Source organism: Plecotus auritus (assembly GCF_963455305.1).
Source record: "Plecotus auritus genome assembly, chromosome: 1".
Classification (NCBI taxonomy): domain Eukaryota; kingdom Metazoa; phylum Chordata; class Mammalia; order Chiroptera; family Vespertilionidae; genus Plecotus; species Plecotus auritus.
The window spans coordinates 137,135,831-137,152,941 of NC_137770.1; the positions used below are offsets into that span (position 1 = coordinate 137,135,831).

The 17,111-nt window shown below is 36.8% G+C and overlaps 1 protein-coding gene across 8 annotated transcripts in view; it reads right to left on the reverse strand.

Moving 5' to 3' along the window:
- The window catches only part of MIA2 (MIA SH3 domain ER export factor 2), a 139,970-nt gene that overhangs the window by 50,210 nt on the left and 72,649 nt on the right, over positions 1–17,111 (reverse strand). For all 8 annotated transcript variants that reach the window (XM_080640862.1, XM_080640859.1, XM_080640858.1 and 5 more), the window contains 5 exons: positions 15,915–16,032; positions 14,485–14,531; positions 7,627–7,717; positions 5,283–5,421; positions 1,000–1,101 (listed from right to left, as the gene is read on the reverse strand). In XM_080640862.1, coding sequence (XP_080496988.1) covers positions 1,000–1,101; positions 5,283–5,421; positions 7,627–7,717; positions 14,485–14,531; positions 15,915–16,032 — 497 coding nt within the window. The remainder of the gene's footprint in view (positions 1–999; positions 1,102–5,282; positions 5,422–7,626; positions 7,718–14,484; positions 14,532–15,914; positions 16,033–17,111) is intronic.

Consider the following 17,111-nt stretch of genomic DNA (forward strand, 5'->3'; position numbering starts at 1 on the left):
AACCACCTTTAAGAGGTTCTAAAGTATGTTTGTTCCTGATATGATTTTAATATTAAGATTTAAGAATGCTACTACTTGGGTTTACCCAAACCAAAGATCTCGAAAAGATTTACAGGGTACATTGATTGGTTCATTTTTATTTTAAGAGGTATGATCTTGGAAGATTTAGTCAGATGTCTTTAATTTTAATATAATTGTAGAAAATTAATGCCCACTGTGAAATATAAAACTAACAAGATAATTCCTTCTTTTGGATAAGACTCAGCTTAAATTCCCTAATGTTAAATGAAGTATCACAACTATTTGGTATACTGCTGATAGACTTATCATCTTACAAACACTTTTTCAGAACTTTACTTGTGGCTTACTCTTCTTTTTGTGGCATAATTCTTGAATTCATTAATACTGTAAACATTCTCCCACATTTGTACCAAAGAGGAAATATTTTTTAAATTAATGGCTCTTCATAATTTTCTTGACATTAAAATACAATAGGGTTGCCCATGTTCATATATAATTAATGTGAGAGATTTAAAATCTCACATACTGAAAGAAAAGCATTTTTCCTTTTTAAAATTTCTATATAATTGTATTATAGCAACACATCTAAATGAAAATCAGTAAACAAAAATACATTTTTTTTATTTTTTGTTGTTATTGCAGTATTATTTTTTTCTGGTTATTTTTTCTGATATTGGGCTTTTGGATACCCACCTCAAAAAGAAAGGGGTAAGCCCAGCCGGGGTAGCTTAGTGGTTGAGCATCGACCCATGAACTAAGAGGTCACCAGCTCAATTCCTGGTCAGGACACATGCCCAGATTGCAGGCTCAATCCCCAGTAGGGGGTGTGCAGGAGAGAGCCGATCACCATTTCTCTCACTGTTTCTCTCTCTCTATCCCTCCCCCTTCCCCTCTCTCTAAAATCAATGAAAGGGGGAGGAGAAGAGGAAGGGGAGGGAAAAGGGAAGGAGAAGGGGAGAGGTAAAATACATTTAATACCTATAGGTCTCCAGCTCTTCAGCTGCATGGCTGATCTTTTCATCTGCTTTAGAAAGTTTTTCCTCTTTCTCTAACCGGTAATTTTCTTCTACTGTTAATTTCCTTAAAACAAAAAGGGTTTTATTTCTTTTATTATATGTCATAAAATAACCAATCATATCTCTTTAATTGTGTCACAGCTGGTGCTTCCCATAAAGCAATTTGCATAATACCATTAAGAACATCACATGCAAGAAAAACAAAGTACCTATGTAAGTATTTCTGGCATGGAATTTAATAAAACAAACTCAAGTTATAAAGCCTCTTGTCTAATAACAATACTATTAATATAAAAGTTTCAAGAGTTTTCTATAAGAATTCATCATAAAATTAAGATTATCAAAAATAAATATTAATAAAAATTATTATGACTGTTATTTATCAAGACTTCTTATATAAAGAAGCATTACATTTATTAGACAAGAAGTCACCAACTAATGAACAGTTTCAATAATTTTTAAGTTGGTTAAGTTGTAAAATATTGATTCGTCTTCCAGGCCAACTCACCAAAAGAAAAAGAAGCACAGAGAAACTAAATAACTGAACCAAGGCATAGAGCTAGCAAGTAGTAGTTCCATTATACTAAATCACCCAAGTTGTTTCACATGGTATCATTAATAACATTGGTCCCTCAAGAAATACTTAGTGAACATCACAGGAAAACACATTTGGCATCCTAACTATGAATGTCTCCCCTTCTTCATGAACTTTGGGGAGGAACATGATAAACAAATGAAAAAATTCTATAAGACAGCCATAAATGTTTTATATTCTACACACTATATTACCTATTGCTTAGGAAGCACTCTCCACCCAAGTCAATGGTTTCACGGGTGTAAGAAAATAAAAGTCATCGCCTTAGGAAAAGCATAAAAGTGTAATTGGTTTAAAGATGAAGAGAAATGCTTTTACAAGCCTTGGCCAGTTTGTTCAGTGATTACAGTGTAGGCCCACACACCCAATTGTCAAGGGTTCAATTCCGGTCAAAGGTACATACATACTTGGGTTGCAGGTTGGATCCCCAGCCACGGTCAGGGTGCGTGTGGGGGCAACCAGTCGATGTGTCTCTGTCACATCCGTGTTTCTCTTTCTCTCCCTCCCTTCCACTCTCTCTAAAAACTGATGGAAAAAATATCCTCAGGTGAGGATTAAAAAAAAAAAAAAAAAAAAAGAGCCCGGCCACTGTAGCTCAGTGGCTGACAGTCTACCTATGAATCAGGAGGTCACGACTCCATTCTCAGTCAGGGCTCATGCCCAAGTTGCGGGCTCAATCCCCAGTAGGAAGAGCCAATCAATGATTCCCTCTCATCATTGAAGTTTCTCACTCTCCCCATCCCTTCCTCTGTCTGAAATCAATTTAAAAATACATATTTTTTAAGTGCTTTTACAGACTGCAGATTAAAAATTGGCCAGAAATTCTTTGACACCCCTCCCATTGAGAGGTAGTCTATGAACCTTCCCCTTGAATTTGGGTGGGCTTATTAATCGTGAAAAAATTACAATGTGAAAGGAAACACAACAATATAACTAAAAAACAATCACATTTTCACATATTAAAGCAACACATCAAGCTTCTATGCCATTTCACTTCTCTTCAATACTATATTTTTGAAAAGTGCTAGTAATGCAATATATCAGTAGTAAAAAACATCAATTTAGAAAATGACCCAATCACACTGTATACAGGCAAAATTTTTAAATTAACATTTTATTAGTACTATTAACTCTCCATATTCTGCTCTGAAGAACAACCACTGTCATAATTCACTGAATTTGAGTAGTGAACATATTAATTTAAATGTAAGAATGGAATATACAATATTTTGGGAATTCAAAGCATTTCAAACTAATGAATGAAATCACAATGTGAACAACACGTATACAGCTAGGATTCTATTCAGCTTTTCATTCTTACTTTGAGTGTCTACAGAAATTGTTTCTTTGAAATTTTAAAATTACTCATTAAAATTCTATAATTTATCATATTTTTGTCCAAAAGATACACTTAAAAGTATTTCTTTCACCTCAATCCTTTTATGTTCAAAAGGCCCTGAGGGTAATGTACTTGGCATGCTAAAGATCATCAAGCCCTGACCGGTTTGGCTCAGTGGATAGAGCGTCGGCCTGCGGACTCAAGGGTCCCAGGTTTGATTCCAGTCAAGTGCATGTACCTTGGTTGCGGGCACATCCCCAGTAGGGAGTGTGCAGGAGGCAGCTGATTGATGTTTCTCTCTCATCAATGTTTCTAACTCTCTCTCCCTTCCTCTCTGTAAAAAATCAATAAAATATGTTTAAAAAAAATAAAAAATAAAGATCATCAAGAAGACTAGTGTGGCTATAACATGGTGAGAGAAAAAGAAAACAAGCTAAAATTAAAGAGGTAGCCAAGGGCCAGGTTTTGTAGGATCTTATAGGCCATGATAAAGCTTTGGATTAAATTCTGAGTGTGATATGAAGGCACCTGGAGGTTCTAAGCAAGAGAGTAATAATACTCATTATTTTTAGAAGGGTCATACTACTGAAGTCGGAACAGGAAGTTAAGAATATAAAAAGAGACACCACTCATGACGCTATGGCAATAAGCCAGATACTAATGTATGATGGCTTGGATCAGACTATTGGTACAGGAGGAGGTAAAAAGTAGTAGTCAGATTCAGGATACAGAAAGTTGACAGAATTTGAAGATAGAATAAATATGGGATATAAAAGAGAGAAGTTGCCCTGGCTGGTGTGCTAAGTGGTTAGAACCTTGACCCTCGCACCAAAAGATCACAGCTCAATTCACAGTCAAGGGCACATACCTGAATTACAGGTTTGATCCCTGGCCCTGGTCAGGGCACGTGCAGGAGACAACCAATCAATGTGTCTCTCTCACATCAATGTTATTGTTTTTCTCTCTCTCTGTGTGTGTCTCTCTTCCTCATCCCCTCCCTCCTATTCTCTCTAAAAATCAATGGAGCCCAATTAGAATGGCTCAGTGGTTGAGCATCAACCTATGAACTGGGAGGTTATGGTTCCATTTCTGGGCAGGGCACATGCCTGGGTTGCAGACTCAATACCCAGTGTGGAGCGTGCAGGAGGTAACCGATCAATGTTTCTTTCTCATCATTGATGTTTCTATCTCTCTCTCTCTCCCTTCTTCTCTAAAATCAATAAAAATATATATTTAAAATATAAAATAAAATAAAAATCAATGGGAAAAATATGCTCAGGTGAAGATTAACAAAACAAACCAAAATAAGAGCGAGAAGCCAAGGATGGCTTGATCAGCTGCCATAATCAACTTAGTAAGTAACACTGCCATTTACTGAGACAAAGATCAATTTGGCAGGAGCAATTTACACAGGAGAAAGGAATCAGTTTTACATATATCAGAAATGAAATTAATGGATAGAGTGCAATTACTAGGATGTCCACCCAGATTCCCTGACCTAGCTTACAGTATTAGGATCTTTAATTAGCAATAATTTGCTGATTACCTGAAAGAAGTTAAAAATGATTTTGTGAACTAGTCTTCAAAGTCCAATATCATTTACACATTTTCTTCCTCGAAGAAAAAGTATTTCAAGATCAAATAACTTTCTTTAAAAATTAATTAATGAGCCCTAGCCAGTTTTCTCAGTGGTTAGTGTCAGCCTGCAGACTGAAGGGTTGCAGGTTAAATTCTAGTCAAGGGCATGTATCTCAGTTGCAGACTCCTTCCCTGGCCCCAGTCAGGGTGGACAAGGATAGCAACCAGTTGATGTCTCTTTCACATCAATGTTTCTCTCTGTATCTTTCCCCCTCCCTTCCATTCTCCCTAAAAAAATCAATGGAAAAATATCCTCTGGTGCCCGACCAGTGTGGCTCAGTGGTTGAGCATCAATCCATGAACCAGGAGGTCATGGTTTGATTCCCGGTTAGGACACATGCTTGGGTTGCAGGCTCCATCCCCCAGTAAGGGGCATGCAGCCGATCAATGATTCTCTCTCTCATCATTCATGTTTCTATCTCTCTCTCCCTTCTTCTCTCTGAAATCAGTAAAAATGTATTAAAAAATACATATACATATATATGTGTGTGTATACACACACACACACACACACACACACACACACACACACATTCTGGTGAGGATTAACAACAACAAAAATGAATTGAGGAAATATAACCCAATCATTAACAGAACTTTGGCTAATCACATAAACTTTATATGGAATATTTCATTTGCCATTCAGTGACGATATCAACATATATTTTATTACCTATGAAGTATCATTTCATTTTCTTGATATAGTTCAGTCATTACTTTAAGTTTATGCTGGAGCTTTTGATTCTCATTTTCAAGATGTTCATTTTCTGGCTGCAAACATGCTTGCTCAGTCTGGATATTTTTAATACACTCTATGGAAAAATTTTAAAAGTCAAAATTAAAGGAGTAAATATTTTGAGTTGCATATTAACATTTCATACAGATAAAAATTACCAAAAATAATTAATTACTAATAAACAAAATTCTTTCCAACAACAACAGAAAATCTGTAAGGTATTTTTAAATTTACACCTGTTGACTTAACCTTTAAACCACTGCCAGGAGCAGTCCCTTAACAAATAATAATGATGGATATTAACTTTATTAAAATTGGATCATCCCTATATAAAAAACACACAATAAACCAACACTTAAATCTTCACTATATCTTTGTACTTCTATTGTAACTATTTTGTTTCAAATTCTCTGTATCTTAAATGATTACCAAAGAGGGAAAGCAGTTTAGAAGAAAACCTTCATGTTATGAACAGAGAAAACCAATTGTAGGAATTTATCTTTCATAATCCATTACAAAAAGGAAGTTAGATTTGGAAGGAGGGTACAGGCAGAGTTTCCAAATACTAGTTTTAGAAAATAATAAAGATTTGCCAAGCAATTAATTGAATTAAGGGATGGGATAACTGGTGAGTAAATTCCTTGGTATTCTGGCACTTACTGAATAGTTCCACACTGAGAGTCTGTTAATATACTGAAATACAGCTTCCTTGAAAGCAGGCTCCCTATCTTTTCCTCCAGAGACTTTCCCATAGCTTTTAGTCCTATGCATTACATATAGCAAAACCTTAAGTTAATACTACTTTTCAAAATCTAAAATTATTCCAACTATCAATACTATGTGAATGAGTCTATGATCTTTTGATCATTTTTTAATAATCTGTACCTTTTGGATGGTTCAACCTTTTCATCTTTTATTTTCTAAAGCTTATTTCAGCAGGGGGTGGGGGGGTGTATCCCAATCAGTGGTAGAGTAACCACTAGGTGGTTCAACCTTTTCAAAAAATGTTTTATTATAAATATAATTCACTTATTATAGAAATTTTTGAAAATACAGATAAGTTTAAAAAAAGAGAGAAATCTACCCATGATTCCATATTCAAAGATAATCATTGTTGACATGAGTATGCCCTTCCATTCTTTTTTTATGCAAATGGTTATGATGAAATTATTTTTTAATTGATTTCAGAGAGGAAGGGAAAGGGAGAGAGAAATAAAAACATCAATGATGACAGAGAATTATTGATCAGCTCCCTCCTGCATGCCTCCCACTTGAATCAAGCCCACAACCTGGGCATGTGCCCTGCCCATTGAACTGTGAACTCCTGGTTCATAGGTTCCACTGAGCCATGCCAGATGAGCGAAATGCTTTTTTTTTTTTTTTTAAATATAATGGTATGTTACTTATATCAACTATTTAAGAAAACTAAAAATGTTTCAATAAAAAAACCTTCCATTGTACATGTCTAAGAGCACTCTTGCATGTGCTAATATACTATGCAGGTATATTAAAATTTACTATAACCAGATCTGTAAAATATACCACTGCTGAAGGTCAATTTCGCAATTAAAAGATTTTTTAAAGTTTTAACTTGCTACTTTTCAATATCTCAAACCATACCACACACATAACACTGAGATTCAAACATAGGTATGGTTTTACAAGGTTTTTTAAGTAATTTAATTATTTTAATTTTATATAAATACTGATGGGCCAGTGCATGAAATTTGTGCACTCAGGGCGGGGGGGGGGGGGCGGGGGAGTACCCCAGCCTGGCCTGTGCCCTGTTACAGTGCAAGAGCCCTGTGATCCATCGCCCCAAAGAGGTAGGCCCCGCCCACCCATCCGGGGTACCTCGATGGATTTTCCCAAAGAAGTAGGCCGGAGCAGGGGGAGGCCTGCGGACCCTGAGCCGGGCCATGGCGGAGGCCTACAGACCCCCAGAGCCTCACAGAGGCCCCCACCATGACCCTGCCCATCCCCGACACTGCAAGTCCCCGCCCACCATGTCTGCTACGCACGCAGCCTCCAGCTGATGCGTCGTTACATGTGAGGGAGACCCAACCATTTGCATATTACCCTTTTATTAGTATAGATGGAGGAAACAGACAAGGCTTTACCAAAAACTAACAACTCAGGACTAATTTTTCAAAAATAAGAAACAAAAGTAAAAAAATAAGCAACAAATTGCATCTTCCCACAACTGGTTCAATTCATGGTACCATTCTCTATAACAAGATTGAATTATTTAGAAAAACGTTAAAATAGGTAGGTTACCTACCTGTAAGATCTTCCTTTGTTTTATCTACTTCAGTTAATTGAGTGTATATTTGTTTTCTTTCTCCTTCTAGGGTTTTTAAAGAAGCCTTTAACTTCAAAGAATGGGAGAAGGAAAAAAGCAACATTAATCTCAATATACCATCCCAGCCTTTTGAATCTCTTTTATCACTTTGATGAAATTATTGCCTAGAACAGGGGTCAGCAAACTGCGGCTCGCGAGCCATGGTTTTCCGCTCTGTTGACTAATGAGTTTGCCGACCACTGGCCTAGAAAATACTAACTACCAATGCAGCTTCCATCTTAGAAAGTTAGAAAAGTCAGCAATAGTTGTAAATTTCAGGACAGGGAATGAGAAGATCAGTGATGGATGCTTAAACTGTGGCTACTCTCATTTTATTTATTTTCAAGACATAAGGTTTTTTAATTTTTATTAATTGATTTTAGAGAAAGGAAGAGAGAGCGGGGAGAGAGAGGGAGAAAGAGAAAAATGTCAATTTGTTGTTCCACTTATTTATGCATTCACTGGTTGATTCTTATATGTGCAACGACAAGGGATTGAACCCACAACCTTGGCATATAGGGATGGTGCTCTAACCAATCTAGCTACCTGGCCAGGGCTTCAATATATAAGTGTGATTAAAGTAATCGTTAAGGAGAAAAAAAAAATGGCGGCGGAATAGACATATGTGTCCTGAGCCTTGTCCTGGAGCAGATAGAAAGAACAGCTGAGCGTCGCACGGGGAGTGTCTCCTGGTGAGTTAAGGGACAGCTATACTCCAGGAGAAGGTGGGGGACTGCTGGACGGGGGTCGCCTGACTGGGCAGCCCAAACTGCTGCTGGGTTCCCACCCGGAGCCACTGGATCGGACATGGAGACCACGCCATCTTGAAGGGGAAAGTGGATGTTATTGGAAGCCTGAAAATCTACAACTGTGGCAACCACCTAACAGCTGTGAACCCCAGAGCACCGGTCCCCAATTGCCACAAACACACGGAATCAGAGGAGCTCTACATTCCACCATGGAAAGGGAGAGAGAACTACATAACCAGACACCCAGAGAAGAGAGACCATGGGGAGACAAAGAAACAGCCCACATATCAAAGAAAAGCAAGCATCACCAGAAAAGGAAGTAAACGAAATGGAGGCAAGCAACCTGTCAGAGGAAGAATTCAGAGAAATGGTCATAAGGTGGCTGAAAAGAATGGAAGACAAATTCGACAATATGAGTAAGAACCAAGAGGAAATGAAGAATAACCAAGAAGAAATGAAAAATGACATCGCTGCTGTAAAGAACTCAATAGAAAGCATCAAGAGTAGACTAGAAGAAGCAGAGGACCGCATCAGTGAGCTAGAAGACAAGGTAGGGAAAAAATACCCAAGTAGAGCAGCTTCTAGAAAAAAAAAATTAAAAAGCAGGAGGAGAGCCAAAGGAAACTTTGGGACAACATGAAACAAAACAACATCCGCATAATAGGGGTTCCAGAAGGAGAGGAAACTGAGCAAGGAATAGAAAACCTGTTTGAAGAAATAATGACAGAAAACTTCCCTGATATAGGGAAGAAAAAACCCACACAAATCCAAGAAGCTCACAGAGTCACAAGCAAAATGAACCCCAAAAGACCAACGCCAAGGCACATTATAATTAAATTGGCAAACACCAACAACAAAGTAAGAATCTTAAAAGTGGCCATAGAGAGACAGAAAGTTACCTACAAAGGAACCCCCATCAGACTAGCATCTTATTTCTCAACAGAAACTCATCATGCCAGAAGGGAATGGAATGAAATATATAAAGTCATGCAAAGGAAGGGTCTGAATCCAAGAATACTGTACTCAGCAAGGCTATCAATCAAAATTGAAGGTGAAATCAGGGCTTCACAGACAAAAAAGGACTAAGGGAATTTATTACCACCAAACCAGCAATGCAAGAAATGCTAAAGGGTCTGCTGTAAAAAAAAAAAAAATAGGAAGTGAAGAAGGAACACAGGTGTAAAGAATAAAAATGGCAACAAATAAGTGCCTATCAATAATAAATTTAAATGTAAATGGATTTAATGCCCCAATCAAAAGACACAGGGTAACGGATTGGATAAGAAAACACAACCCATATATCTGCTGTCTACAAGAAACCCACCTCAGAAAAAAAGACGCACACAGACTGAGGGTGAAGGGATGGAAAAAGATTTTTCAGGCGAATGGAAATGAAAAAAAGCTGGGGTAGCAATACTTATATCTGACAAATTAGATCTCAAAGTGAAGGACATAACAAGAGATAAGGAAGACCATTTCATAATACTAAGGGGAACAATCCAACAAGAAGAAATAACTCTGGTAAACATATATGCACCCAATACAGGAGCACCCAAATACATAAAAAACTCCTGGAGGATATCGAAGGAGACATTGAAAGCAATACAATCATACAATCACCATTGGACAAATCCTCTAAACAAAAAATCAGCAAAGAAACATCAATCCTAAATGACTCACTAGACCAGATGGAATTAATTGACATCTTCAGAACATTTCACCCCAAAGCCACAGAATATACATTCTTCTCAAGTGCACATGGGTCATTTTCAAAGATAGACCATATGTTGGGTCATACGCAAAGTCTCTTCAAATTCAAGAAGATAGAAATCATATCAAGCATCTTCTCAGATCACAGTGGCATAAAACTGGAAATCAATTACAATAAAAACAATCCAAATAAATCAAACACATGGAGACTAAACAGCATGCTATTAAACAATGACTGGGTTACCAGAGAGATCAAAGAAGAAATAAAAAACATCATGGCAACAAATGACAATGAAAACACAACAATCCAAAATCTATGGGACACAGCGAAAGCAGTCTTGAGAGGGAAGTTCATAGCTCTACAAGCCTACTGAAAAAAACAAGAAACAATGGTAATAAATTACCTAACTCAAAAAGTTAGAAAGAGAGCAACAAGAAAAGCCCAGTGTAAGCAGAAGGAAGGAGATTATAAAGATCAGGGCAGAAATAAATTACATTGAGACCAAAAAAAAAAAAAAAAAACAATACAAAAGATCAATAAAACCAAGAGCTGGTTCTTTGAAAGGATAAACAAGATTGATGAACCTCTAGCCAGGCTCACCAAGAAGCACAGAGAAAGGACCAAAAAAACTAAATCAGAAATGAAAGAGGTGAAATAACAATAGACACCACCAAAATACAAAGGATTGTTAAAAAATACTATGAACAACTCTATTCCAACAAACTGGACAACCTGGAGGAAATGAACATATTCCTAGAAAAATATAACCTTCCAAAACTCAATCAGGAAGAATATAAACATCTCAATAGGCCAATAACTACGGAAGAAATTGAAGCTGTCATCAAAAAGCTTCCAGCAAACAAAAGCCCGGGGCCAGAGGGATTCACAGGGAAGTTTCACCAAACACTCAAGAAAGAACTAAAACCTATCCTCCTCAGACTATTCCAAAAGATTCAAGAGGAAGGAACACTTCTAAGCTCATTCTATGAAGCCAGCATCACCCTAATACCAACTCCAGATAAAGACAATACAAAGAGAATTATAGGCCAATATCCCTCATGAACATAGATGCCAAAATCCTCAACAAAATTCTAGCAAATCGGATCCAGCAGTACATCAGAAAGCTCACACACCATGACCAAGTAGGATTTATCCCAGGAATGCAAAGATGGTACAATATCCGCAAATCAATAAACGTGATACATCACATAAACAAATTGAGAGATAAAAATCACAGAGTCATATCAATTGATGCAGAAAAAGCATTTGACAAAATCCAACACCCTTTCTTGATAAAAACTCTCAGCAAGGTGGGAATAGAAGGATCATACCTCAACATAATAAAAGCCATATATGATAAACCCACAGCTATCATCATACTCAGTGGACAAAAACTAAAACCATTTCCCCTAAGAACAGGAACAAGACAGGGATAGCCACTCTCACCACTCCTGTTCGACATAGTACTGGAAGTATTAGCCATTGCAATTAGACAAGAAGAAGAAATAAAAGGCATCCAAATTGGAAAAGAAATAAAGCTGTCCTTATTTGCAGATGACATGATATTGTACATAAAAAACCCGAAAGATTCCATCAAAAAACTAACAGACTTAATAAATGAATTTGGCAATGTAGCAGGATACAAAATTAACGCCATTTCTATACACCAATAGTGAACATACAGAAAGAGAGACTAAAAAAGCAATCCCATTTACCATGGCACCAAAAAAATTAAGATACCTAGGAATAATCTTAACTAAGGAGATAAAAGACCTATACGCGGAAAACTACACGACACTGAAAAAAGAGACAGAGGAAGACGTAAACAGATGGAAGAACATACACGACACTGAAAAAAGAGACAGAGGAAGACGTAAACAGATGGAAGAACATACCATGTTCATGGATTGGAAGAATCAACATCATTAAAATGTCTATACTACCCAAAGCAACCTATAGATTCAATGCACTCCCCATTAAAATACCAACGGCATATTTCACAAACCTAGAAAGAACTCTCCAAAAATTCATCTGGAATAAAAAAAAGACCAGAAACAGCCACAGCAATTCTGAGAAAGAAGAACGAAGTAGGTGGGATCTCAATACCAGATTTCAAGCTGTATTACAAAGCCACTGTCCTCAAAACAGCCTGGTACTGGCACAAGAACAGACATATAGATCAATGGAATAGAATAGAGAATCCAGATATCGACCCAAACCAATATGCGCAATTAATATTTGACAAAGGAGGCATGAGCATACAATGGAGTCAAGACAGTCTCTTCAATAAATGGTGTTGGGAAAATTGGACAGATACATGCAAAAAAATGAAACTAGATCACCAACTTACACCATACACAAAAATAAACTCAAAATGGATACAGGACTTAAATATAAGACGGGAAACCATAAAAATACTAGAGGAATCCTCAGGCAGCAAAATCTCAGACATATGCCAAAAGAACTTTTTCAGTGATACTGCCCCTAGGGCAATGGAGGCCAAAGAGAAAATAAACAAATGGGACTACATCAAAATAAAAAGCTTTTGCACAGCAAAAGAAACCATCAACAAAACAACAAGAAACCCCACCGTATGGGAGAACATATTTGCAAATGGTATCACTGATAAAGGTTTAATTTCCAACATCTACAGGCAGCTTATACAACTTAATAAAAGGAAGATAAATGATCCAATAAAAAAATGGGCAACGGACCTAAATAGAATCTTTTCGAAAGAAGACAGAAGGAAGGCCAAGAGACACATGAAAACATGCTCAAAGTCACTTATTATCCGAGAGATGCAAATCAAAACGACAATGCGATACCATCTCACACCTGTCAGAATGGCTATCATCAACAAATCAACAAACGACAAGTGTTGGCGAGGATGCAGAGAAAAAGGAACCCTCGTGCACTGCTGGTGGGAATGCAGACTGGTGCAGCCACTGTGGAGAACAGTATGGAGTTTCCTCAAAAAACTGGAAATGGAACTCCCATTTGACCCAGTAATCCCACTCCTAGGAATATATCCTAAGAAACCAGAAACACCAATCAGAAAGGATATATGCACCCCTATGTTCATAGCAGCACAATTTACAATAGCTAAGATTTGGAAACAGCCTAGGTGCCCGTCAGCAGATGACTGGATCAGAAAACTATGGTACATCTACACAATGGAATACTATGCTGCCATAAAAAAGAAGGAATTACTACCATTTGTAGACACCTGGATGGAATTAGAGAACATTATGCTAAGTGAAATAAGCCAGTCAATGAAAGAAAAATACCACATGATCTCACTCATTTAGGGATAATGAAAAACATTATAAACTGATGAACCAAAAGATAGTTACAGAGGCAGTAAAGCATCAAACAGAGTGTCTAATTACAGCGGTAAGGTTAGGGAGAGGTGGGGGAAATAAGAGATCAACTGAAGGACTTGTATGCATGCATATAAGAGTAACCAACGGATGCAAAACATTGGGGGGTGAGGGCAGGTATGGGAGTGGGGTGGGGGGGGGGGGCAATGGTAAGATATGTACACATATAATACCTTAATAGAAAATTTGGAAAAAAAAAATAAAAAAATAAAATAAAATAAAATAAAATACAATAAAAAAAAAAAAGTGATCGTTAAACATTACCAAAACTTCTCAAATAAGGTAAAGACCAGGATACCATTGGGATGAAAAAAAGAAGGGATAAACCAGAAGAAAATGAAACTAAGTATTTTCTTCATAAAACAGAATATTGGGGGCCTGGCAAGTTTTCTCAGTGGTTAGAGCGTCAGCCCACAGACCGAAGGGTTGCAGGTTCGATTCCCAGTCAAGCGCATGTACCTCAGTTATAGGTTCCCCAGTCCCAGTAGGGACAAGTGTGGAAGGCAACCAATCAATGTGTTTCTCTCACATGATGTTTCTTTCTCTTTCTCTCCCCTTCCTCCCTCCCTTCCACTCTCTCCGGAAATCAATGAGAAAAATATCCTTGGATGAGGAATAAAAAAAAAAGGATCTTGGGCAATACACATAGGAAAATATTGAGACCAGAGGAAGAGAAATGCTCAAAGAGAGATGAAAGAAAATTGAGTAAACATTTTTAATATATGCAGACTTTGAAAAATTTTGTTATGATAAATTCTAAAAATTAACAATATGAATTTCTAAAGTTATTATAAAAAAGAAAAAAGCAACTGATAAAGATAATTCTGATCACTACTGAAAATTCTGATCACTTATCTGATAACTATAAATGGACTTTAAAAATAGTTACTAAAGATATATGGGTTTAATCCATGTTCTATTTTCTTTTTTTTTTTTCTATTTATGTAGTAATGCAAACCTTAGCAGCATGAATCAGCTTCCTCAAAGCCCCTTTTGGTTCATTATCTATTATAAAAAACAAAAACATAGCAATAAATTAGGGGGGGAAAAGCAATGCCACAAGAGAGATCTAAATGATTTTATTAATTCACTCAATTAGAGCCTCATAATCCCTCTTCTTGGTACAATAAATAAATTTGGTATAAGGCAGAATGGCCTTGAACCTGCTGGTAGAAAGTTAAACAGTAAAAGCACTGGTAGTACCATAATATCAATTAACAAGGTTCTTCATCATTATCTCCAAGAACAAAGTTACAGTTCCACAGTCTGGACTATTCTTTGGTTCCTTCAAAGAATAAAATATAACTGGAATTGTACTCCAAATTAAAATAACATTGAACAAGCACAAGTTTTCTCATTAGAAACATTTATTTCTTACAAAATAAAGCAGAACAGAAAAAGTACAAACAAAACTGTATGTATTTACTTTGGAAGTATAATTTTCCTCCCAAACATTAATGTGATCAAGAAATTTTTTAATCATACCTTCTCCTTAATAATTATTTTAATTAAGCAGAGGTAAAGAGAGAGAAAACAGAAAGGATACAAAAGTCAGAAAAATTATCATTAGTGGAAACTAGACTGATATACATAAGACCTCTCGGTACTCGTTTGCAACTTCTTATGTATCTACTATTATGTCAAAATACAAAAAAAAAAAAATTGAAGTCAAAAGGATTAGTTGAGAATACAGTGAGTAACTGGTGATCATAACTTTTTCCTGAGTTTAGAGACTGCAAGCAACACCACCAATAATAATTTGGGATGGCCAAGGTTAAAGTACTATAACCACCCTAACTATCTAAAAAAAGAAAAAAAGAGTGTCCTGAGGTATTTATTTACTAGAGGCCCGATGTATGAAATTCATGCAAAAGTAGGCCTTTCTCCCCTGGCTGCCAACACTGGCTTCCCTCTGGTACCCAGGACTCGGGCTTCCCTCTCAGCCCCGGCTTTGTCTGGAAGGACGTCCAGAAGGTCATTCAGTTGTACTGTCTAATTAGCATATTATGCTTTTATTATCATAGAAGATATAACACTCATTTTTCAAACTACTTACCCAACCATTTGATTAGCTTACAATGCAGGGGAAAACAGGCATTGAAATGATTATGAAACAATGTCGCTTGTAATGACAGTATGTACAACATATAAAAAAAAAAAAACGAAGAGTAAGGAGGCTATAAGTCTGTCTGAGGAGTTGGAGAAAGATTTAGTGAAAAGGCAATATTCTAACTGAAGGTTAACGACAGGGGATGGTGAGAAAGGGACAGAGTATTAAAGAAAGATGGAAAAGGTGGAGCAAAGGACAAGTATATAAAGAACATGATGAAAATGGGGAAATACAAGAGCTAGTCATCATTTTTAGCAAGAGGATACGTGATTTGATACCTGAAAGTGCATCATTTTCTGACTCGCTCTTTATTTCCAATTCCAAGTTATCATCTGTTATGTCTTCTCCAAGCACAGCAGTCCAATCTTGCATTTTTAGCAAGCGTTCAGTCAGAGACTTGACATTTAGCAAAGGGAGGGGAAAAAGAGAGGGTCATGCTAATAATTTACAATTTCTGAATGTATACTTATAGTTTAAAAATCAATGCACATAAATAATAATACATGAGCTCTTTTTCTCCAGCTGGTATTGAAAAATCTAGTATTTATTGACTATTAAATTCTGAACATTAAAAACAAATACAATTCTTTATAATAGTCCATTTTTGCTAACTATATGACATGACTATAAAGTGACAAAACAGCACGTCATGGCTCAGTGGTTGGGCATCAACCTATAAACCAGGAGGTCACAGTTCAATTCATGGTCAGGGCATATGCCCAGGTTGCGGGCTCAATCCCAAGTAGGGGGCATGCAGGAGGCAACCAATAAATGATTCTCTCTCATCGTTGATGTTTCTATCTCTCTCTCCCTCACCCTCTCTGAAATCAATAAAAATATATTTTAAAAATAAAGTGACAAAACATTTTCTTATATGACATTTCTCAAATGCCAAAAATAAAACTGGCCATTTATGAGAGAGTAAATTTTGTGTGAAGTCACACATATCTGCAAAGTGAAGTATGTGATATATGAAAAGATTAGATTTCACAGATTCAGTTTACTAAAGTAAACAACTAGCTGGGGAGTTCAACTGACATAAAGAAAAAGAAATTATGCCCAGCCAGTGCAGCTCAGGGGTTGAGCATCAATCTATGAACCAGAAGGTCATGGTTCAATTCCTGGTCAGGGCATATGCCCGGGTTGCGCACTTGATCCCCAGTGTGGGGTGTTCAGGAGGCAGCTAGTCAATGATTCTCTCTCATCATTGATTCTTCTATCTCTCTCTCCCTCTCCTTTCCTCTCTGAAATCAATAAAAAATATATTTAAAAAACAAAGAAATTACTAGAGAGAATCTGAATTGTAGCATTTCAACAATACTTTTTGCACTTTCTTGAAAGAAGAAAGGTTTTCTAGCACTGTGAATAATAAAATGACTGTGCCATGTATTTCTATGAAAGTTCCCACCTAAAATTCCATTCTGCCCTATAATTTACATCTTTCAATCAAATTCCCCGAGAGTACCAAGCACAAA